At 47.0% G+C, this 23,834-nt stretch overlaps 1 protein-coding gene across 4 annotated transcripts in view; it reads right to left on the bottom strand.

Annotated features, from left to right (window-relative positions):
* Positions 1-23,834, bottom strand: part of ARHGEF3 (Rho guanine nucleotide exchange factor 3) — a 340,100-nt gene that overhangs the window by 289,354 nt on the left and 26,912 nt on the right. For 2 of the 4 annotated variants that reach the window (XM_009200514.2, XM_003894270.3), the window contains exon 2: positions 6,694-6,782. The exons of 1 other annotated variant lie outside the window; for it this stretch is intronic. In XM_009200514.2, coding sequence (XP_009198778.1) covers positions 6,694-6,755 — 62 coding nt within the window. In that variant the 5' untranslated portion in view covers positions 6,756-6,782. Of the gene's footprint in view, positions 1-6,693; positions 6,788-23,834 lie in introns of those variants that run through there. One more of the 4 variants, XM_021934299.2, reaches the window with a different exon arrangement.

The following is a 23,834-nucleotide window of genomic DNA, read 5'->3' as shown; positions in this document are numbered from 1 at the left end:
GTGGGGTGGTGAGAAGGCTGAGGGCTTTCTCTGGGAGTGTCAAAGGTGCAGGTTTAGGTTGGGCACGGTGGCTCATACCTGTAATTCCAGCACTTTGGGAGGCTGAGGTGGGTGGATCACGTGAGGCCAGGAGTTCAAGACCAGCCTGGCCAACATAGTGAAACTCTTTCTCTACTAAAAATACAAAAAAATTAGCCAGGTATGGTGACGCGCACCTGTAATCCCAGCTACTCAGGAGGCTGAGGCAGGAGAATCACTTGAACCCGGCAGGCGGAGGTTGCAGTTTGCTGAGATCGCACCACTGCACTTCAGCCTGGGCGACAGAGAGAGACTTCATCTCAAGAAAAAAAAAAAAAAAATCAAAGGTACGCTTTTTTTTGTTTTCGTTTTTGTTTTTTGAGATGGAGTCTCACTCTGTTGCCCAGGCTGGAGTACAGTGGTACGATCTCGGCTCACTGCAAGCTCCATTTCCCGGGTTCACGCCATTCTCCTGCCTCACGCTCCCGAGTAGCTGGGACTACAGGCGCCCGCCACCTCGCCCGGCTAATTTTTTGTATTTTTAGTAGAGACGAGATTTCACCGTGTTAGCCAGAATGGTCTTGATCTCCTGACCTCGTGATCCGCCCGCCTCGGCCTCCCAAAGTGCTGGGATTACAGGCGTGAGCCACTGCGCCCTGCCAAAGGTACAGGTTTAAGCCTAAGTCCTAGAATTACCTGTGACATTGGAGCAGGTACTTCAGAACTCTTTTCCTCATCTGTAAAATGGAGGTGAACAATATGTGTTGTTCACTGGGTTGAGATGATGTTTGGAGCCAATGTACATAAAAAGCCTCTCAGGAGGTGCCCCAAATCAGCAGGCATTATAATTTGCTATGTAGAAGATTAGCCATGCTCACTGGAGGACCAAGGAACTCTTTCAGTGACTTTGCAGCAAATCTTCCAAGACGTGTACCAATCCATGCCTTTGACCGTTACAAGGGCAGCTAATGGTAAAAACACACACACATTCACATACACCCCCCAAGATAGGACGTGAGGTTTAGGAGACCAGATCTGGGGCTTAACTCTTCCACTCCTTGGCCACAGGACCGCAGCCCAGCCCTTCAACTCCGTCAGCCTTGGTTCCTCATCTGTAAATAACATCTACTTGGGCTGGGCGTGGTGGCACAAAAGCGAAACTCCGTCTCAAAAAAAAAAAAAAAACTACTTACCTCATTGTCTTGATCACATAACTGAAGGACTGGGTGAAGGCTCAAAGACCCAATCCAGCACATCCCTGGGGTGATCTCTACAGTAGCAGATGTAGGGAGCTGCCCTCCCTTAAGAGACCTCTGCATGCACAGTGGCACCTTATAGGCTCTGATGAGGTCTGCAAAAAGGGCCCCATTTAACTGAGGTTAAGCCAGCACTGGCCAAACAAATTTGACAACAGACCCCATTTTTTCCCTGCCATACCTAATCACGTAAGGAGGAAACCATATTCTAAGGAGCAGACTCTGGGAATGCTGATGGGATCTCCAAGAAAACACCTTAGAGAGATGAAGTACCTTGCCCAGGGTCACAGAGCCCAAGGTCAGGGGAGTTTGCAAACCTCGGGCTCTTGCTCTCTCTTCTGTTGGGTTTCTGGCTTCTCAAGGTCAGCAGCTAAACCTCCGGAGGGTGGGGGAAGCAGAGCAGGTCCCAAACAGCCTTTTGGACAGTGAACAAAGAGCAACTAAAAATCAGTGACCAAAACAGCCCTGGCCTAATGCCAAGATGGGAGCTGATAAGTGGATCAAGGAGAAGAGAGCAGCTAAGAGCAAGCAGCGAAACCACCATGTCTAATGGGGAGGGCTTCGAGCACTATACAAACCAGCCTAATCCTGCAGCATGAAAACTGCCTGTGGCGCCGGGGCAAATCGCAATTCTGGGTCAAGTCCTTCATGTTGCCATCTACAGATCACTCTGTTTTCTAGCCAGTTCAGTCCACCAGAGCCACACGCAGGTGTCACTGCACCAGACAAGGCCCTTCCCTCCAGGAGAGTAAAGCCTAGCAGAACCGACAAGAAGGAGGTGCTCAATACTGAATAGGTGAGCAAGCCAGGGGAGATTTTTATTTTGGAAAAAGAGACATATATGTGTATAATCTGTGCCTGGAAGACTGCAGGGAATGCCTAATCCCTTATTTGAGCATTTTCCTAAAGTGCTGAGGGCCACTGAGTAATGCAATGTCTGTTGACCGACTGACCAAATGAATGAATGAATAAATGACCTAAATTAAATATTTCCATTTCTCCAGCATAAGTGAAGTCCTTACTATCCAATCATTTCACCATAGGTCCATTCACAGGAAGAATTTACAAGAAGGACAAGGACTTCTCCCCCTCAAAATTCTCTCCTTTGCACCTGAGGAAACTGTTCAGAAATTCTGCTTCTGTTGCTACACAGCTAAGGAAACTGAGGCATAGAAATGCACTATCTGCCTGCAGTCACTGATGACCACAGAAAACTGCACTCTCCAGGGTATTTATCTTCTAGAAATCCTATATTCTTGGGCCCCTAAAATGTAAGTTAGCATCCAGAAGTAGAAGCAGCAAGAAATTATTGTTCACTCAATAAATGCTATGCAAATAGTTCTCCTCACAATAAAGTCACTTGGTTAAAAGACAAACTGCCCATAAATCACAGGAACAAAACTGCATCTCACAAAGGGAAGCATGGCCTGTGGGTAGGGATTCCAGGGAGCCTCAGTCCTTGAAGAGGGGTTGGCCCAGACCGATCTGTGGTCCCTCCAGCTGGTTGGCTTTATCTCAGCACCACATCTCAAGGATCCTGAGCCCACCGTATCTTGTTACTCCACCCCTTTTACTCATTGGTCTAGGAATATTAGCAAGTACCTACTGTGTGCCAAGCACTTGGTAAATAATGGTGAACATGAGAGGTGAGACCTGACCCCATGAGGTTTGCAGTCCAATAGGTGAGAGAGACACTAAAAAGATAAACACATGTAAGATGAGAAATTGGGTTTACCGATTACCATTTCTGAAACATAAGTCTATCATTCTCCTGATAGAAAAGTCTTTCTAGGTTCTTCACTCTATGTGTGACTAAAAATAAGCAAACAGAAACAAAACAAAAACTGCTGCCTTTACTGGGTACTGACTATAAGCCAGGAGCTTTCCAATGATTAACTCAGAACATCCCCAACGACCCACTGTGGGAGATACTATTATTATCCCCACTGACCAACGTAGATTCATGGATTTCCACTTAACCACTGCTCATATGTGTGTAACTACCTCTCCCCCACAGATGCCAGACTCTGAATTCACTAAGAATTCATATCTTACCCATTTTTTTTTGTCACTGGTACATACAATAGTATTCAATCAATGCCCACCAAATGAACAATCAATTAATCGTTCAATGGGCTAGTTTTCTGCAAGATATACCCACTAATCAGCTGTAGTTTTGGAAGAAGAGAGGTTCAGTCTCCTAATAATTGCACAAGAGGTAGCTGTGATGTTGTGGAAAGCGCCAGAGCCAGACCCTGGGAGCATGATCTTGGCAATCATTTCATCACTCAAGGTCTGTCTGCTTAAAACTGTAATGCAGAGTTAAACACAATGAATCTAGGATTTCTTCCAGCTCTAAATTTTTATGTCTCTGAAATATATAATAAGAGGTTGGGGGCTGAGAAAGGCATTTGAAATTGCACTCTGTCTGCAATTTCTTGATCTTAGAATAAGACCTAAAGTTAAACATTTTAGGGTAGGTTGACTGATTAGGTCTAGGGAGGGCAAGTGAAGTACTTCCTCTCCCTGCACAGCTCAGTTTATGTACTCCCCATAAGCTATATGTACTCCCCATGACAAATATGCTCAACCTGTGAAACCCCTTTGCAGAGAAACATTTCGGATGGGCATGGGTGAGGCTGCCATCCCTAACTGTACCCAAGAACAGCGGTACTGGTGATATGCAGGAGCCCCTGTTCATATGCTGGACAGGGACAAAGCCATCACTTTCAACTCTGCTCTCCCCTGGAAATACCACAGATTCTGAATCACAACTGAGTGTGGTCAAAGCAACTGCAAATATGGGTGTGATGGCTCCAAAGCCATGCTCATTAAACAGAACTCAACAAATGTGGGTCTGCTTGATACTCCAAGTGAGAGCACTGGGTAGAAACCAGGGCTCCATGGTGAGAAAAGTTTTTCTGGTTTCCTTTTACTATTTGGGTTGGTTTTGAATATGTTTCTGTCTGTTACCTAATGGCCACAAAATGGGGAGAAACAACACAACTCCCTACTCTAGAGGACCACTGTGAGAATTAAAGGAGATAAACAGGCCAAGTGATCCACGCAGAGGCTAACATAGTAAACACTCAAACTGTTGCCAATGCTGATGGCATCAGTGATGGTAGTGGTGGATATAAAAGTAGGGAAATCCAGCTGAGGGCTCTTTGAAGCCCCTCAGGTTTAGAAGGAGAAGCAGATGATCCTGGGCTGGACTCTCCCAGGGGAGTGTAAGTGTACTCCTTGGATGCTTCTCAGAAGAGAATGCAGCAACCACTCCTGGGAAGGGCCAAGCTCCCCAGATGCCCTGGGACTCTGGATAGGTGGATGGGTCCCTGTGGGGACAGAGGCTTATGGCACCCTCAAGAGATGAAGCTAGGCAACAGAGTCCTGAGAATATGAACATCCTCAGAGTTCAGAGGAGGCGGAGGAAACTACAACCACAGAAAGACACCATCATTCACCCAAAAAAATAGCAAAATTAAAAAGCCGAAGATCTGAGGCATGGCAGGACAGTGGGCAAATGGGAGATCTGGTGCCCAGGTGACAAGCAGTGCCCTTTGGAGAAGGAACTGGTGATGTTTCAGACCTTACAGGTATACACAGGATGGCCCAGCAACTCTAATCCCTGGCAACCTCCCTAGAAGACTCTTGCCCATGTGCTCAGGAGAAACGTACCAGAAAGCACATCATAGCACAACCATAAGGGCAACAAACAGAACCAAGCTAACCACTATCGTCGGGGAACTAGCCCAATAAACAGTTGGATCCTCGTACTATGGATATACTATTCACTTGGCTGCATAAAAAAAAAAAGGTACATTCACATATGTCTTGAAAACATTTTAGGACATATTATTGAATTTATAAAAGGGCTACAAAATACGCCAACAAGCACAGTATGACAGTACATATTTAAAAGCAGAAAGGAAAAAAAGGAAGAAAGGAAAGAGGGACTTTTGTTCTATGTATCGAGATAACTAACAAAGTTATGGAAGAAAACGTACAAGGTAGATCGCAGTGGTTAGTTCTGGGAAGGGCAGGGATGAGGTATGAGCTGGGAATGAAAAAGGGGGTCAATGGGGATTTCATTTGTATTTTTAGCAAGGAAAATATATTTATTTATTTCTAAATAAAATTAATTTTAGGCTGGGCGTGGTGGCTCATGCCTGTAATCCCAGCACTTTGGGAGGCTGAGGTAGGTAGATCACCTGAGGTCAAGAGTTCGAAACCAGCCTGGCCAACATAGTGAAACCTCATCTCTACTAAAATACAAAAATTAGCCATGCATGGTGGCAGATGCCTGTAATCCCAGCTACTCGGGAGGCTGAGGCAGGAGAATCGTTTGAACCCAGGAGGTGGAGGTTGCAGTGAGCTAAGATTGCACCATTGCACTCTAGCCTGGGTAACAGAGCAAAAACTCTGTCTCAAAGAAAAGTAAATAAATAAATTTAATTTGATTAATTATCGATATTACATTAAAAGTTTTTAATTATTTATATGTAATTATTTATTTTAGAGATGGAGTCTTGCTGTATTGTCCAGGTTGGAATGCCGTGGTTACTCAGCCTCCTAAGTACCTGGAACTACAGGTACACACTACCACAACTGGCTAAAAAAAAAAAAAAGGCAGAAGAAAGAGAAAGAAATGGTGAGTTGAAGAGAAGACAGAGCTGCCAAGAGCTCAGGGTCTGCCTTTGCCTCCTCTTGGGGGACTGGCCACTCACAAATGCGAGCACGACACATCCGAGCATGGGGCATAGTGTTTTAGAATGAACGTCCATAGTTTGGAATAAAATATTTACTTCTATATCACATTGGTTCTAATTATACCAACTCTTCCTTCTAAGTCTTCGAAAAATCCCTTCATACTGAAGGGCATTCCTCCTCTGGCGGAGACGTGAAAGAAACATCTTTAGTAAGAAATTAGAGATGTGGAAGAAAATATGTGAAATTTTGCTATCTCCAAATTCTTTTTCTGGTTGTTTTTTTTGTTTGTTTGTTTGTTTTTGACAGGGTCTCACTCTGTCACCCAGGCTTATAATGGTGTGATCATGGCTCACTGCAACCTCAACCTACTAGACTGAAACAATCCTCCCACCTCAGCCTCCCAAGTAGCTGGGATCACAGGCGCACATCACCATGCCTGGCTAATTTTTTTTTTATTGTTAGTAGAGATGAGGTCTCACTCTGTTACCCAGGCTGGTCTCGAACTCCTGGGCTCAAGTGATCCTCTCTCACCTCAGCCTCCCAAAGTGCTAGGATTACAGGCGTGAGACACTGTGCCTAGCACTCTATCCAAATTCTTGATGGCCTCTACTGACTTATGCAGGCTTAAAGGAAGCCCTCCGTGATATTTAATTGTCACATGCAGGAATTTTTAAATTTTTAATTATTTAGGTTATTTAATTATTTTTACCTTTCCTTGTTTTCTTCCATTCCTCTACAGACGCATTGATTCATTGCTGTGGAACTGTCCATAGACTCAGTATGGCAGGCTCAGGTCTCCTTTTTTAAAAAGCAAAACAACCAACATTTATCATCTGGGTACACTTATAATATAAACACACAAAGAGCTGCATTAGATACAAGAGGAATATATAAATGGTTACCCAGTGTCCACCAAAATCCAGTCTTTCCTTGTTCCATAATTACTCAAGTTTTATCAGGTACAACATTTTCTTTTCTTTTCGTTTTTTGAGATAGAGTCTCACTCTGTCACCCATGCTGGAGTGCAGTGGCATGATTTCAGCTCACTGCAACTTCTACCTCCCAAGGTCACATGATTCCTTTGCTTCAGCCTCCCAAGTAGCTGAGATTACAGGCGCACGCCACCACACCTGGCTAAATTTTGTATGTTTAGTAGAGACAGGGTTAGACCATGTTGGCTAGGCTGGTCTTGAACTCCTGACCTCAGGTGAGCTACCCGCCTTGGCCTCCCAAAGTGCTGGGATTACAGGCATGAGCCACCACGCCCAGCTAGGTACCACATTTTCCAAGCATCCTTGCAGGCAGATATAGCCAGATGTCTGGGTTCCCAATGGAACGTGAGAAGAAGTGATGTGTGCCACTTCTTGGTCTAGGTCTTAGATATGAGCACCCTTCCCACGGGCTGGATGGAACCCAGCTCTGCCCATGCAGATGATGACAATGCACTTGGAATGACAAAGCAACAAGGTAGAAACCACCTGGGCCTGTGACTGCGTCTAGCACAGCCACCGCTGTCACCTTAGAACTACTACCTTACAGAGAAATTTCTTTGTTCTTTAAGTCATTGTTTTATGGGCCTGGTTTTATGGGTTGTGAACTGTCATCCCAGCTGGGAATATGATTAAATATCCTCACTGGGGCCCTTCTGCGGGTGGGTTTGGTTATTTGGAGCTTCGCACATGCTATGTATGTAGAGACAGGTTGGGCCAAACTCTTTTTGGCCACAATTTCAGTGAAACTACATGCAACTTCATGAGGGCCTGGTGCATAGTAAGTACTTAATCAGCACTTAATGAATGAGGCGATGTTAATAAGCAGGTAATATCTTCCAGTGTGAAGACTCTCAAGAGCAGAGCACTGCGCACAGAATGAAGAACACAGAGGGCATTTCCAAGTATGAGCTGTGAGTTTCATGTCACAAAGTGACCACCTGGACTGGTAAAATACCCTTCAGCTGCATGACACCCAAGTTTAGGTAAGGATTCCAGCAGGTGTGCTTAGGAGCAACAGAGGCGAAGAGAGAGACAAGGGAGAGAGACAGAGACAGTGTGCACAGGAGAATATTCCAGTGACGTGGAGTATTCCTCCCACCATTCCGCTTCCTGAGCATTTGCCCCAGGATGAGTCTGAGCCATAACTCTGGGATCTTTCTTCAGTCTCAGGCACTGCATTCCTCACCACTCTGGGTGTGGTTTGAGCATCAAAAGATAGATTTTCTTTGTACCACATGGCCCCAAACACAAACTTGCTACTTCATTTAGTGTCAACCAAAGAAACAGCCACCAGTTTCAACTATAGAACTGGCTGTGCAGATCATACTGACGGATAGTGTGTTGGTCTCCAGCCTGTCATCTTCCAGGCATGGGGGTCAGGGTAATTTGGACCACCCATGTTCTAAGCTGGTGCTGGCTGAATGGTCCAACACCACTGCATCTACTACACTTTGATTGCTGAGAATCACAGGCCTGCTTGGCCACATCTCCAGCACAGCCTCCTTCATCTGCCCTACCACAGACCTGGCCAGATTAAAGCACCATTGAGATAAATTCTCCAATCTAGGTGAGTAGGACCTACAGGATACCTGGGACCCTTGTACCCTAAGGCGTTAGACAGTCAGTGTGGGGGAGAGTTCCCAGCCACTGCCTCCAATGCTGGCCTTTAACTTGCAAAGAGCACACCATGACATATTTTTAGCATCTGGATCCCTGTCAGGAGCCACTGCTCTGGCTTCCGTCAGAGCTAACTTCATCAGCTGAGACATGTGCATTATGGAGGGGCCCAGGCTAGGGCAAGAGTGAAAATGTGGATCCCGGAAGAAGGAAAGATGGAAGGGTAGTGGGACTTGAGTTCAGAATCCCAGAGTTGCCACTGCATCCACAAAGGGTATGAAGAGAAATTGAGCAGCCCATACCTGGGTCACTTCTGCAGCTGTGAATACCTCAACCTACCTCATTTAGGCCTGGAAACCACATTTGTTCAGTGTCCCAAGCTCCTCTGCAGCATATAACTGCTGCAGGGGACTTTACACCCACATTCCAAAATGATGCCAACCGCAGGACTCTCCTCAAAGTCACATTTCCCAAGGAGCCATGAGGGATCACAGCCTGCCTTTGAGGGGCCACTGGCTAGTTCTAGGTCAGAGTTTTAGGTTTTTCCTTTCCCATGTTGGCAAAAATATTCTGTAGACAGGCACCAATAAGCTATCACCCTTCAGCCTGTGGCTAGGGGCAAGGACTGGGGGCATTGATCTCTGTACCCCAGCACTGAGGGATGCCCGAGGGCCTGACCCTGACACTGACATGGATTGTTGCATTATATTCTCACGCCAGCCCTAGGAGGCAGGGACTGTTACCACCTCACTTGAAGAATCAGAAAACTGGGCACAAAGAAGTTAAGACTTGGCAAAGGCCACACAGGTAGCAAATAATAAAGCTGAGACTGGAACCCCAGGCATTTGGCCTGGGAGTTCCTCCTGACTGTGGCATGACATGCACAGGAAAGCTCGGTGGTAGCTGAATGAATGAACAAATGAATGAATCAACAAAAAATTTCAAAAGCAGTGTCAGGAATGGGGTAGGGAAGAGTGTCTCAATGAGGCCCTGGGGGTTGCGGGGTTGATCATGAGCCTAACCTTACCTGCCCTGAATGTCAACCAAAAGGTGATACTCTCAGACCCCTCTCAAGGTTGAGTGTTCAGCCCCAGAACACTCTAAACCCAGGGGTTTCATACCATTGTTTTGTTTGTTTTTAAGGCAGAGTCTTGCTGTTGCCCAGACTGGAGTGCAGTGATGTACTTATGGTTCACTACAGCCTCAAACTCCTGGGCTCAAGTGATCCTCCTGCCTTAGCCTCCCATGTTAGCTGGAACTACAGGTGCACATTGCCACACACGGCTCAATTTTTTATTTTTTGTAGAGACGGGGTCTCACTATGTTGCCCAGGCTGGTCTCCAACTCCTGGCCTCAAGCAATTCTTGCACCTCAGCCTACCAAAGTGGTGGGATTATAGGCGTCAGCCACCGCCTCAGACCTATACCATTGTTGGTAACGACCACAGCCACTGCTGACTCAGTGCCTCCTATTTATACATGGTAAGTTCAGGGTTCTCACACAGAGGCTCCTCTCATCTGCCAAGGCCCTGCAGAAAAGCCAGGATCATACCCATTTTACGGATGGCAAAACCAGAGATCTGAGAGGGTGTGACTTGCTTATAGTCGCAGCACTTAAATGAGGGCTGATGAACAGCATGGGCTTTTTCCCTACCACACAATACCCACCACATTCCTTGGTTAGTCACAAAGTTCCACAGATGAGATAAGCGCTATTCTAACTCTTTAGGTGGAAAGTTTCATGTTAATCTAAAGTTCATCAGTATTTCCCATCCCAGTCACCTGCATGGAAGAGGAATTCCAGTTCTCTCCAGCTAAAAACTGTCACCACCACTCCCTGATTCCTCTCCTCAGCTGGCTGGATCAGCACCCATTGGTATTTGCTGATACCGCCTGCATCAACCTTCTGCAAAGCACAACTGCATCCACTGGACAGCAGGTCCTGTTAATTCTTCATTTAAAAATACCTCTTCCCAGGAAGCACCAAGTGTCGATGAGAATGTGAAGCAACCAGAACTCTCATATACTGCTGCTGCTGGGAACATAAATTGGTCCCACCATCTTGGAAGACCGTGACAATGTCAAATCAACCTGCATCAAGAGACATATTCTAGAATGTCCTCAGTAGCCCCATGCACAATTCCCCTACATTTGTCTTTTATTGCTGCTGTAACCAATTACCACATGCTTAGTGACTTAAAACAGCACAAATGTATCTCCTCTCATAGCAATGTAGGTCGGAAATGGGTCAACACGGCCTTGCAGGGCAGCATTCCTCCTGGAGGCTCTAGAGGAGACTCTGTTCTCTTGCCTTTTCCAGCTTCTAGAGGCCACTTTGCATTCCTCGGCTTGTGGCTCCTCCTCTTGTTTTCAGAGCCAGCAATGGTATCTTCAAATCTCTGTCTTCTCTTTCCTCTGCCTTAATCACCACATCTCAATCTCTGAACCAGACCCTCCTGCCTCCCTCCTATAAGACTCCTTGTGACTACATTGGTCCTTCCAGGATAATCTCCCCATGTCAAGATCCTTAAAGTCATCACATCTGCACAGTCCCTTTTGCCATCTAAGGTAACACAGTCCCAGGTATTACTGGTGAACGGTGCCTGTGACCAGGGATTAGGTCAGAAACATCTTTTGGGAGGGCCATTATGTGACCTAGCACAAACCCCAAACTGGAAGCTACCCAAATGCTCATCAACATAGAATGAATGAAGTCAATGGCGGTGATACCCAGTGATGAGAATGGATGACCGACAACTACATGCAGCAACAAGAAAGACACTCAGAAAACAACGCTGAGCTAAAGACGCCAAACACAAGAGTGTGTGGTCCAAGTCTGTCTACAGAAAGTACCAAAACAGGGCCGGGCGCGGTGGCCCGCACCTGTAATCCCAGCACTTTGGGAGGCCGAGGACGGCGGATCACGAGGTCAGGAGATCAAGACCATCCTGGCTAATACGGTGAAACCCCAACTCTACTAAAAATACAAACAATTAGCTGGGCGTGATGGCGGGCACCCGTAGTCCCAGCTACTCGGGAGGCTGAGGCAGGAGAATCACTTGAACCCGGGAGGCGGAGCTTACAGTCAGCCAAGATCACGCCACTGCACTCCAGCCTGGGCAACAGAGCGAGACTCTATCTCAAAAAACACAAAAAACAAACAAACAAAAGGACTAAAACAGGTAAAACTATCCCAGGCTGTTAGGAACTAGGATAGCGGTTCTAGTAGGGGAATGGTGGCTGGAAGAGGGATGATGGGGCTTCTGGGGTGCTGGCAAAGTTCTGTTTCTTAATCCAGGTATGATCCATTTGTGAAAATCCATCAAGCAATACGGTATGACCTGTGCCCTTCTCTGTGGGTATGCTGTGCTTCAATAAGATGCTTTAATAAATAGCTCTGCCTGCTTCATTTCATTTCCACTCCACAGGCCTGTGTCCTTTCACCTCTGAATGGAGCAGATCCCAGCTGACCTCCTCAACACCCACCACCCTGCCAACTGCTGCCCACAGACTGACCTGGAACTGATCATCAACTGACACCTGCTGCACAGTGCCCTCCTCTGTCTCTCCTTCACTCCTTTACCTGCCTCTCACATACAGTGATCCCATCTATGAGCCCCATCTCCTCCCAGGTGCTCCCCACTCCCCACCAACTTCTACAGAACTTGAAATAAAAACCACATCATTTGGACTTCATTATGACTGTCACATACTGATTGCTAATAGGACCAAGCACCTACTCTTGTCTCCCCAAACAAATGCAAATGTCTCAAGAGCAGAATGTCTCAAGGTCTTGCACATTCCATTCTGTTCCTAGTTCTGATTGCATGTGAACTTCTAGTGCTAATTAATAATAACTCCTACTAATAACAACAGCCTTTACTGAGCACCTCATATGCACCCAGATTCAGTGCTCCTCATGCATTATCTCGCTTCCTCTTCTCCTACCCTATGAAGCAGGCGCTATCACAATCCCACTACTGAATAGTAGGAAACTGAGGCACAGAATGGTGAATTAACTTGTTCAAGATTCCAACGTGTATCATGGTAGGGGAGGGACTTGAACCCACACCATCTGATTTCAGAGCCCATGCTCTTAAGCCAGACCCCATTCTGCTTCCATAACAACCCCACCCTAATGGGGTGTTAGGCATACAGTTGGTGCTTAACAAACACTTTCACATACTTAATTACCAAAAAATATATATACTAAGAAAAAAAGTCTTCATAAGTACACAAACAACAAAATCAAGACTCCACCAAATGAGATCTTTTCATTTTCAGATCTCAAAAGAGGACATGCCCTCCAGGGAAATTTACAAAAGCTCCGCGTACTCCTTGCTATGCTTCATGCTTGGCACTCACAGCTTTATAAACTTTTATCAGCAAACAATAGTCAGAGTTGTCCTCCAGGCCTTTATCTAAACAGGGAGAGAGCTGGATACATTTTTTCTTGCTGTCTGCCAATCTCAGGGCCAGAGCCAACATCAGAACTAAAGTATGGTTGGATGGCTCAGGCTGGGACTACAAGGTCCCAAGCCACCCGCCCCAGATGACCTCACCTCCCCAGTGGCCAAGAAACATGGTCCAGAGCCCTTGGCTAAAAACAAGGCCACCACCCCCGAGGGCTGATGTGGCCACTAAACTGAACCAGAGATAACGGCACGAGTAGCCGAGACATTAGGTCAGTTACCAAACAGTGCTCTGGTCAGTGTGGACACAGCAGCGCATCTGGGCCAGCTTGGCATTGTTTCCAAGCATCCACTATCACCTTGAGTCCTCCCGCGCATGGTCTTGAAGCATCTACATGGATACAAATGAAAAGTTCCTATGCCCCAGGAGGACGAGGACTACTATGAGGAGACATACCCTGTGAAAAACAACCAAACTGTCCATCAATAAGGCACTGGAGAAATAATGACTCTTTGGTGTAGAATATGCAACAGCTAAAATAACAAAGCAGATCTAGATGCACTAGCATGGGAAACACAGCTCAACTCAACATTAGAGGGGAAGAAAAGCAAGAACAGAACCCAAAGTATAATGATGTTTCTAGCAAAAGAAAAACCCCACATACTTCAAGACTCCAGCTATATGAAGCAGTGGTGGATGAGAGCCAGCACATACCAGCTTGAGAAAGCCAATGGTGCACATCTCTTTCCAACTCTATTCAGTCATGTTGGGGTTTGTTGGCCATGGTGGGAGTTTTACCCCATGGAAATCAGAAAATGCTGTAAATCATGCCTCCCTACTCTCCAACCCATCCCCAAGAGCTGACTGTTAAACATGTCCCAGCATAACACTGTATGTACAGACATATATATAGTTTTGTTTTGTTTTTTGAGATGGAGTCTCGCTCTTTCGCCCAGGCTGGAGTGCAGTGGCATGATCTCAGATCACTGCAAGCTCTGCCTCCTGGGTTCACGCCATTCTCCTGCCTCAGCCTCCCGAGTAGCTGGGACTACAGGAGCCCGCCACCACGCCCAGCTAGTTTTTTTGTATTTTTAGTAGAGACGGGGTTTCACCGTGTTAGGCAGGATGGTTTCGATCTCCTGGCCTCGTGATCCGCCCGCCTCGGCCTCCCAAAGTGCTGGGATTACAGGCATAAGCCACCACTCCTGGCCCATAAATATATTTTTTAAAGTTTAGAAAACACAACCTCAAAGTTATTTTTAAGTGGCTGTCTCTGAAGTGGGATATGGGACTGGCTGGAGGTTAAGACAGGCTTCAGTTATATCTGTACCACTAGCACTTTTTTTTTTTTTTTTGGGAGACCATGTCTCACTCTGTCACCCAGGCTGGAGTGCAGTGGCACAATCTCGGCTCACTACAACCTCCACCTCCTGGGTTCAAGCGATTCTCCTGCCTCAGCCTCCTGAGTAGCTGGGATTACAGGCATGTGCCACCACGCCCGGCTAATTTTTGTATTTTTAGTAGAGATGGGATTTCACCACATTGATCAGGCTGGTCTTGAACTCCTGACCTCGTGATCCTCCCACCTTGGCCTCCCAAAGTGCTGGGATTACAGGCATGAGCCACAGTCCCTGGCCACCATTAGCATTTTACAATACCAACACCAACAAAAATGTTTATATTGTTAGGATGACTAAAATTGTTTCAAAGTTTAAAAAAAAAAACAAAAACTCTCACCATTATGGTACAATGTAATAAAGCTGTAATGATGAGATATACAGTTGTAAGAGGAAGAGCACCAAGTCAGCCTGAGCATATCATGGAAGGCTTCTCAGAGGAGATGATGACTGGGCTGAGTTTTGAAGGGTGAATATGAGACTACCAGGTCAACAAGCCAGGGCTGCTCTGGATAAAGAACACAGTGTAAGTAATTAACAACGAGGGAAAAGAGATTACAAGAGTGAGGAGGAGGGTGACAGAAAGTATAAGGAGGGCTAGGGTAGTGCAGTGTGTCATCACAGCAGGTTGTGCACCCTTGCATGAAATGAGATCATCCATGTCCAGTGTTTAGCCTAGAAGATGTACTCAATGGTTAGTGTTACCTATTTCTATTTGCATGTCTACTGTATCATCCCTGGACGCCAAACACTGTGGAGGTTATGGGAGATTGTTGGGGCAAGAATTTGGAAGTGAAGTCCCATGACCATCCTCTGAGAGACATTTTGCCAGCTCCACCACTCACATCACCCCCTTGGATTTTCCCAGAGTGCTCTGAAGATGCGCTCTCGTGCCTCCTTAGTGCTCCTGCCACACTCCTCCTTCACCCAATCCCACCAATGTGTGCACACGTGTCTCCCCAACTGCACCAGGCTGTGTGACACCCTGAGCACACAGACAAATGTATACTTGTTGAACGAATGAACACATTCAGTGAACTGTGTACTCTTCCACTCTAATGAAAGATGATACAAACCTGCTGTGGAATCAGGACACCCACACCATGGAGGCATCACCACCAGCTGAAGCAATCAAGTGGTCTACATGGGGGTGTTGGCCATTCGAGAATCATAGAAAAAGAAGGCATCAAGAGGCAAAGCTGCACAGTACCCAACCAAGTCCGTAAGTCACTATCCCTCAAAGGAAGATGCATGCTGGGGACACAAGGACTTGTATTTCTAACCACAGTGTCAAGATACCCCAATGATGAAATGGATGCAACAGGCTAATGATGGTATCGTACTTGCTCCAACAAGTATTTTGAACTCCACTCCCACCAGGCAGCCTACAGGTTTGGTGCTTGGCTGCCCCTGTAGCTTAATTACATGGATAGATGGAGTACCAGTTCCAATTTTCACTGCTTATGTTCAGGCTGGTACTCCATCACATGTTCATCTGGGGAGGTTTGGGGAGAAGGTTAGTCAGTCCTCAAGGTCATATCACAAGTCCCCAGTCTTCCCAGTGGAAAATCAGATCCCAGATCCCAGGATAGGAGGCTTGGTGGAGATACCACGAGCAGTCAACCCCTGCCTGGTTCCAGGATGCCTGTCCTTAGGCCAAAAGGTGTTCCAATTTCAACCAGGGCATCTCATCTTTTATATGATTTACATGCTACGGTTCTTGGAGGAGTTCTCATACGGTCAAATGGTTCCAACAGAACAAAAAACTTTTAAAACCTTGCTTTATATAAAACTATTGGCCGAGTGTGGTGGTTCACACCTGTAATCCCAACACTTTGGGAAGCTGAGGCAGGTGGATCACCTGAAGTCCGGAGTTCGAGACCAGCCTGGCCAACATGGTGAAACCTCATCTCTACTAAAAATACAAAAATGAGCTGGGTGTGGTGGCAGGCGCCTATAATCCCAGCTACTTGGGAGGCTGAGGCAGGAGAATCGCTTGAACCTAGGAGGCGGAGGTTGCGGTGAGCCGAGATCGCGCCATTGCACTCCAGCCTGGGCGATAAGAGCAAAACTCTGGCTCAGAAAAAAAAAAAAAAAAAAAACCACTACCACCGTCAGCCTGTGTCTCTCTGGGTCCCTTCAGGAATACCTTTCATGGACACTCAGTATGTTTTTGTTGATGGACAGACAGCATGCTTACGGATTCACGGAGGACCCAAAGGTAGAAGGGAAAAAGACACAGTGGTCAGAGCAGGACTGGGGTCCCCCATTCTGTGCTGCCTGCTGTATGACAGACATGGACCTAGCAATGGGTCATCTATGTCACCCTGTCATCATTGTCCTCCTCCTCCTCACCACAAGCAACGGCAATGGAGGCCTTTTCATATGCCAGACACCCTGCTGAGGGCTTCAAATGCTCAACCCACTCAGCAGTGTTGTCAGGAACTCTTATCTCCTCACAGCAGAGGAAACCTAGGCACAGAGAGCACAGATTTGCCCACAGAGCTAGTGACTGGAAGAACCAGGGCAGAAGCACAAAAACCAAGAACATTCTCCCCCAAACAGAGGTCCCAAAGGGAAGTGGCAGACACGCAAAATGGCCCTAGAAATGGTCTTGTGCCAGTTTTTCTAGTTGAGGTTAAAACTGGATCTTTTGGGCAGGGAAAGATTTTCTGACCTGATCCTTCACCAACCAGCATTTGTTTAAATGAGCTTCATAGAATCAACACACATCACACTCACTAACTCAGCTCAAAGTCTGGTTTGTCTCGTTATCATTCATTACTTGCAAGGACAAATGCTTAAGTACAGCATACCTCATGCCCAGAGTGCTTCAAAGTGCAGAAAAAATAAGGTGAGCTCTCTTAGAAGCCCAATTCTAAATAATGCTTTATGAAATTATACCTGGCTAGCCACTTAGAGACAATTTACAATTCACTGAAATCTATGGGGCTGTAGTTAAGGGGCACAGATGACCAAGATATATCAAGGACCTGTTCTCTAACTGCAAATTCACACAAGATCCCTGAGATGTGTACATTGTTATCCACATTTTCGAGAACGAAATAAACTACAGCTTTAGGCAACCTGGCCAAGGTCCGGCAGCTGGAACTGGACAATAGGGGTTGAACAGCTGGGTCTGTCTGACTGATTCCCAGGTCCAGACCTCCCAAACTGCCAATATCTCATAGGTTCTGGCACCTGAGTAAATATGCAGCCCAACTCCCCTACAAAACAAAACTCTCTGGCTCAATCTTAGCTCCATCTCTGTGCTCTGACCCAAATGTCAGCTGAGAAAGACCCTGCAAAAGGGAGGACCAAACTCAGCCTTCTGACACTGGAGGGCAAATTCTAAATTCAGTAGGAAAATCCTGCAGAATTCAAAGTTCCCCTGGAAAACCCCTCAGGAAGATGCATCTTAGTGAGCTGTTCACCCTCTCTGGAGGAACCCAACTTGGTTCTCCCACAGTGCTAGAGCAGCTGACTGTGTGTTCAGCTGCACTACAGGTAAAGTCGGTGGTCAGAACCAAAGGAAAACACAGACCTCTAACCCCCAGACTCACACACAGAGCTGCCCTGGTTGAAGCGCTCAGACTGTGGGGCCTGTATAGGGAGACCAGCAGATTCACCACCCCGATCTCCTGTATCCTTCAGAATGTACACTCATTAAGTGGAACAGTGAGATTAAACTGCTGTTTTTCTCTTTTTTTTTCCTAAGAAATTCTAGTTTTGGTTGCATAAACTAAATGCAAGAGAAATGTGATTCCATAATACCATAATTACACAATGACAAGATTTTACATAAGCTATTAAAACATCTATATTGCGAAAACATTTACAACAGAGAAAGCCAATGGAGGCCTGGGGTTCCAAAATTAGACGATTAGGGCCGGGCGTGGTGGCTCACGCCTGTTATCACAGCACTTTGGGAAGCCAAGGTGGGCAGATCACCTGAGGTCAGAAGTTCGACACCAGGCTGGCCAACATGGTGAAACCCCATCTCCACTAAAACTACAAAAATTAGCTGGGCACGGTGGCATGAGCCTGGAATCCCAGCTACTCAGGAGGCTGAGGCAGGGCAATCATTTGAACCGGGAGGTGAAGGTTGCAGTGAGCCGAGATTTTGCCACTGCACTTCAGCCTGGGTGACAGAGTAAGACTCCGTCTCAAAAAAAAAAAAAAAAAAACTTCGTCTCAAAAACAACAACAACAACAACATAGTGAAACTATTGGGACTTAAATTCATTTGACCCTTGCTATTTAGCAGTGATAAAATCTTGGAAAGGACTTCTCTATGCCTCAGTTTCCCCAACTAGAAAGCAGGGGTCGTAATGGTGTCTACCTCATGGAACTACTATGGAGACCCAATGAAGCAGTGTAAGCAAAGAGCCCAGCACAGTGCCATGCAAAGGTCAGTGTCCTTTCCCCCTTTATAAAAACAAACCAAAAAAGATGGGAAAGCAGAGGGTCTCTTGGAGAAGTTAAAAAGCCTGTTGGAGATCCCCCAATGAGCAAGTTTCAGAGTCAGTGTTGTATTCAATGCTGTCGATTTTGGGAGCTGGATGTAATCCAAGGCAGCTGCGTTAAAGGAACAGGAGATAGAAATCTGAAGCCTTCTGGAGTTGGGATACTGAGCAAACAGAAGGGTGAGAAGTAGGGGAAAGATACATCCAGAGATTACTAAAATACCCATGAGGAACAATTACAGACCCACCCAGAAGGCAAGACGGTACAGGCATGTGGATCTCCAGAGGCAGTAAAGCTCAGCCACAGTCACAAAGAAAGTGACCTGACTGATAGTAACCTTTGGATGAGCCTTCGTGCACTTTAGCCCCGTCCTGCTGGCCCAGACATGCGCAGGCCTTCAGAGGATCCAGGTCTTCCCTCCCACTCCATCCAGCACCACCACCACCCCGCCCTAACTCCAGACACCAAGATCTGGATCTGCTTTGCAAGATCCCTCCAGGATTCCAGACCCCAATCCTCTTGTCCAAGAGACACATGCCCACAGTACACATGAGAAATGACAATGAGGAATGAGCATTATGGAGCTCATCCAGTCAAGTTACATGTCCACCATCAATTTCCATTCTGCGAACCTTCACTGACTGCTTGGGTGGAGGAGAATTAACTGGGGAGGCACATCTTCCAGCACGATGAGACCTCTATCACCCAATAGATTTGCACATCAAGAGCAAGACCACACCTTCTGCAAAAGCCAGCCGGAAATATGCAGGGAGATCTGGTGAAGGAGGACCCCTTCATTTGGTTATAATCATTCCTCTGTGTCCGAGGAGAGGCAGACAATGGAAATGGGCAGATGCATCCGGAGGCATAGTCTGGCACTTCAGCTCTGCGTGCTCTCGGGGTAGGAGCAGCTGTGCCCCACGGCCCCCTCTCCTTAAGGCTGGCTGGGAGAATGAGACCACAAACTAAACAAATTGGGGACACAGGCCCCCAAACTGTTAGAATTTCACCTATGATAAACATACTTGATCTTGTGTAATTACTGGTGGCACACACAAAGACACACAAGTTCAGAACCCAGACATTTTAACTCCTGCTAATTGCAGGAGGGGAGCAGCCATTGCCACTACCCAGAAACCCCACCTGGTGACCTGGCACCAAGAAAACCAACTTCTCCCAGCATGGCAGGACATGTCAGGGCCTGTGGCTGAGGACGAGGATGTCAGAGCCAGGAGGACACCCAGCGTTAAGAGCCTACAGGTGTCCTGACATGGCTGGGTAGAATCATCCAAGCAGAGAATCACGCTCTGCTCAGCTCAGACCTTCTGAAACAGACTTGCCAAGGCTGGGTCTGGGAATCTGAACTTTAAAGATCCCTCCCAGGAGCTGAGCATGGTGGCTCATGTCTGTAATCCCAGCACTTTGGGAAGCTGAGGCAGGAGGATCACTTCAGGACAGAAGTTCAAGACCAGCCTGGGCAACATAGAGCGACCCCATCTCCACAAAAACTAAAAAATTAGCCAGGTATGGTGATGCATCCCTGTAGTCTCAGCTACTCAGGAGGCTGAGGTGGGAGGACTGCTTGAACCCAGGAGTCCGAGGTTGCAGTAGGCTATGATTGTGCCACTGCACTCCAGCCTGGGCGACAGAGTGAGACCCTCACTCCAATAAATAAATAAATAAGAATAAAATATAATAAAATAAAAATCCCTCTCAGGTGACTGGGCTGCTCTCGAAACTGGAGCAGTCCAGCCTGCTGGGTTTATCTGTGGGAGATGCGAGGCCATACGGTTGTTAGTGGTTCCTTCATTCCAGGGTTGCGTATGTGTCTGGCTCTAAGAAGACACAGCTCCGGCCCTACAGGGATGCAGAATGTTCTAAGCATCTGAGTTCACCTGGGGAATTGCTCAGAAATGCAGATGTCTAGGCTCTACTACCTAGGATTGGAGTTCCAAGGGGCTCAGAATCCAGTAGGGAAACAAAAGCAAAGCCTGAAAAGAGGAGAAATCAGAAACTATGGTGGCTGTGAAGGCAGTTCTAACAGAGAAGCCAGTTCTGGGGGTGGCTTCTTGGCACAAGAAGGGGAAGATGTGTCCCTGCCCAGCACCCACTATGTGCAGCCCCCTGACTGCTGTCAGCATCGTCCACATTCACAGGACCCTGCAAGGGCGCTGCATTAATCCCCATCTTACAGATGAGGACAGTGAGGGTCAGGGATTGACAGCAACAACTGCAGGGGCTGGGATGTGAACCCTGGCAGCCAGAGGACTTGCTCTTTCCACTCTCAGCCCCTCTCCTCTGAGGCCCAGGCTCAGAACACCCTTATCACCCAGATTTTGAATCTAGAGACCTGCAAGGTGTCCTCCACCCTTCTCTCATCTTACCCTTTAGGTTCAGTCAGCAACTAAGGCCTGACCCTTCTCCCTCCACTCCCTTCTCTCAGCCCCTGCTGTTAACACCTTCACCATTACCACCTGCAGTATTGAAAATACAAGCCCAATCGGCCAAGTCATTCCCTGGCTTAAACCTCTGCAAGGGTTTCCCACAACCCTAAAAATATAAATCTTCCTCCCAAGTTTGCCTCAAGGCCTTCCCACACATTGTTCCCTCCCCTAAATGCTGTTCCCTCTCACTCTCTATTCTCAGGACTATCAAAACTAAGTTGGGTTTCCTGCTTCCACCCTGGAAGGCCAAGGCCACAGAGCAGGGACAGCTCTATGCTGCCTATGGCTGAGTCCCAGGGCACACAGTACGGGGGTAGTGGGGAGAGAGAGAAAGAGAGAGAGAGTACTGGGGGGAAGAAGTGGGGGGTCGGTTGTTGACCGACTGAGGGACACTACAGGTGGTCTGAGGTCCAAGTATAATGGTGGGGGGAAAGCCACCATGGTTAGAGGCTGGGCAGACACGCTGGGGCCAGACTGGGAAGGAAAGGCTGTGAACACCACAGAAGGGAGCAAGGATATAAGCCCCCAGGCCATGAATAGCTGTGGACAATTATGGACAACTGTAGTCAGCTGTGGAGACTCTCGAACGCTGGGAAGTAACACGATCAACTTCACATCTATACACTATTTATGGAGCTGCGCTCATCTGTTTGAAAGGCGATCTATCGATAACCACCAAAATTTTAAATTTGCATGTCTGTGAACCCAGCAATTCCAAGTCTACCAAGGATACTCACTGCAGCATCCTTCCCTAGTAGCAAAAGCAAGAAGCGGCCTCAATGTCCATCCAGAGAATGAATTATGGCAGACAAGTCCACAGTCCCTTTTCCAACCCTTGGTGCTGGACATATTTTGGAATTCATAATCTGTTTGCATTTGAGAAAGGCAGTATGGAGTATGCACAGGATGCTATGCCAAACCCAGCAGGGCCAGGCACAGCACCCCAAAATCCAGTACATAAATATTTCTACAGCTGAATGTGTAACTACTTCTGTTACATACTATGAGTAATCTCCCATTAACTCAAGCCAGGTTTGGTCATTAAATGAGTTTGCATCAAACTTTTTTTATTTAAAAAAGTGTGATTTTCCGAGGCAGGCAGATCACCTGAGGTCGGGAGTTCGAGACCAGCCTGACCAACATGGAGAAACCCCGTCTCTACTAAAAACACAAAATTAGCTGGATGTGGTGGCGCACCCCTGTAAGCTACTTGCGAGGCTGAAGCAGGAGAATGGCTTGAACCCGCGAGGTGGAATTTGCGGTGAGCCAAAATCGCACCACTGTACTCCAGCCTGGGCAACAAGAGTGAAACTCCATCTCAAAAAAAAAAAAGAGTGGTTTTCTTGATTTTGTAATTACAGATAAGGGTTGGATGATGGAATAATAAAAATAATAACAATAACACCAGTGAACATTTACTGAGCCCTCACATGTGCAGGTACTGCTCTTGGTGCTTTGTACAAACTGGCTCACTGGCCCACCACAGGCACTGATACACTTCATTTTTCTTTTTTTTTTTTTTTTTGAGACGGAGTCTTGCTCTGTCGCCCAGGCTGGAGTGCAGTGGCCGGATCTCAGCTCACTGCAAGCTCTGCCTCCCAGGTTCACGCCATTCTCCTGCCTCAGCCTCCCGAGTAGCTGGGACTTCAGGCGTCCGCCACATCGCCCGGCTAGTTTTTTGTTATTTTTTAGTAGAGACGGGGTTTCACCATGTTAGCCAGGATGGTCTCGATCTCCTGACCTCGTGATCCACCCGTCTCGGCCTCCCAAAGTGCTGGGATTACAGGCTTGAGCCACCGCGCCCGGCCTCGGATACACTTCATTTTTCTAGTACATCTAAACACCCTTCACCAGACCAGGCGCGGTGGCTCACGCCTGTAATCCCAGCATTTTGGGAGGCCGAGGCAGGTGGATCACCTGAGGTCAGGAGTTCAAGACCAGCCTGGCCGACATGGTGAAACCCCCATCTCTACTAAAAATACAAAAATTAGCCAGGTGTGGTGGCAGGAGCCTGTAATCCCAGCTACTTGGGAGGCTGAGACAGGTGAATTGCTTGAACCGGGGAGGTGAGGTTGCAGTAAGCCAAGATCGCGGGACTGCACTCCAGCCTGGGTGACAGAGTAAGAGTCTGCCTCAAAAAAAAAAAAAAAAAAAAAAAAAACCCTTCACCATCACCACTACCACCATCTACTGAGTATCAACTGTATGCCAGGCACTCTTCTAAGTGCTTTATGGTAATTACCACACTAAAGCCACACAACAACCCAAAGTTACTATTCTCGTGTTGTCCAGATTGATCCCTAATTTATTATTGATCATCCAATAAAGAAACAGAGGCACACCTTGTCCAAGGCCGCCAGCCAGTGTGCTGCTCGTTGTTCTTGTGCCTCTCACCCTCACATCCTGCGGTGCCTGTATATTAGCTGGTCCAATGTCATGCCTGAAAACTCACGCATTCTGGCTCCAGAGTCTACATTCTTTTCTTCTTAAGACAGAGTCTCATTCTGTCACCCAGACTGGA

Source organism: Papio anubis, chromosome 2, assembly GCF_008728515.1.
Source record: "Papio anubis isolate 15944 chromosome 2, Panubis1.0, whole genome shotgun sequence".
NCBI lineage: Eukaryota > Metazoa > Chordata > Mammalia > Primates > Cercopithecidae > Papio > Papio anubis.
This window is presented reverse-complemented; position numbering and strand designations above follow the sequence as displayed.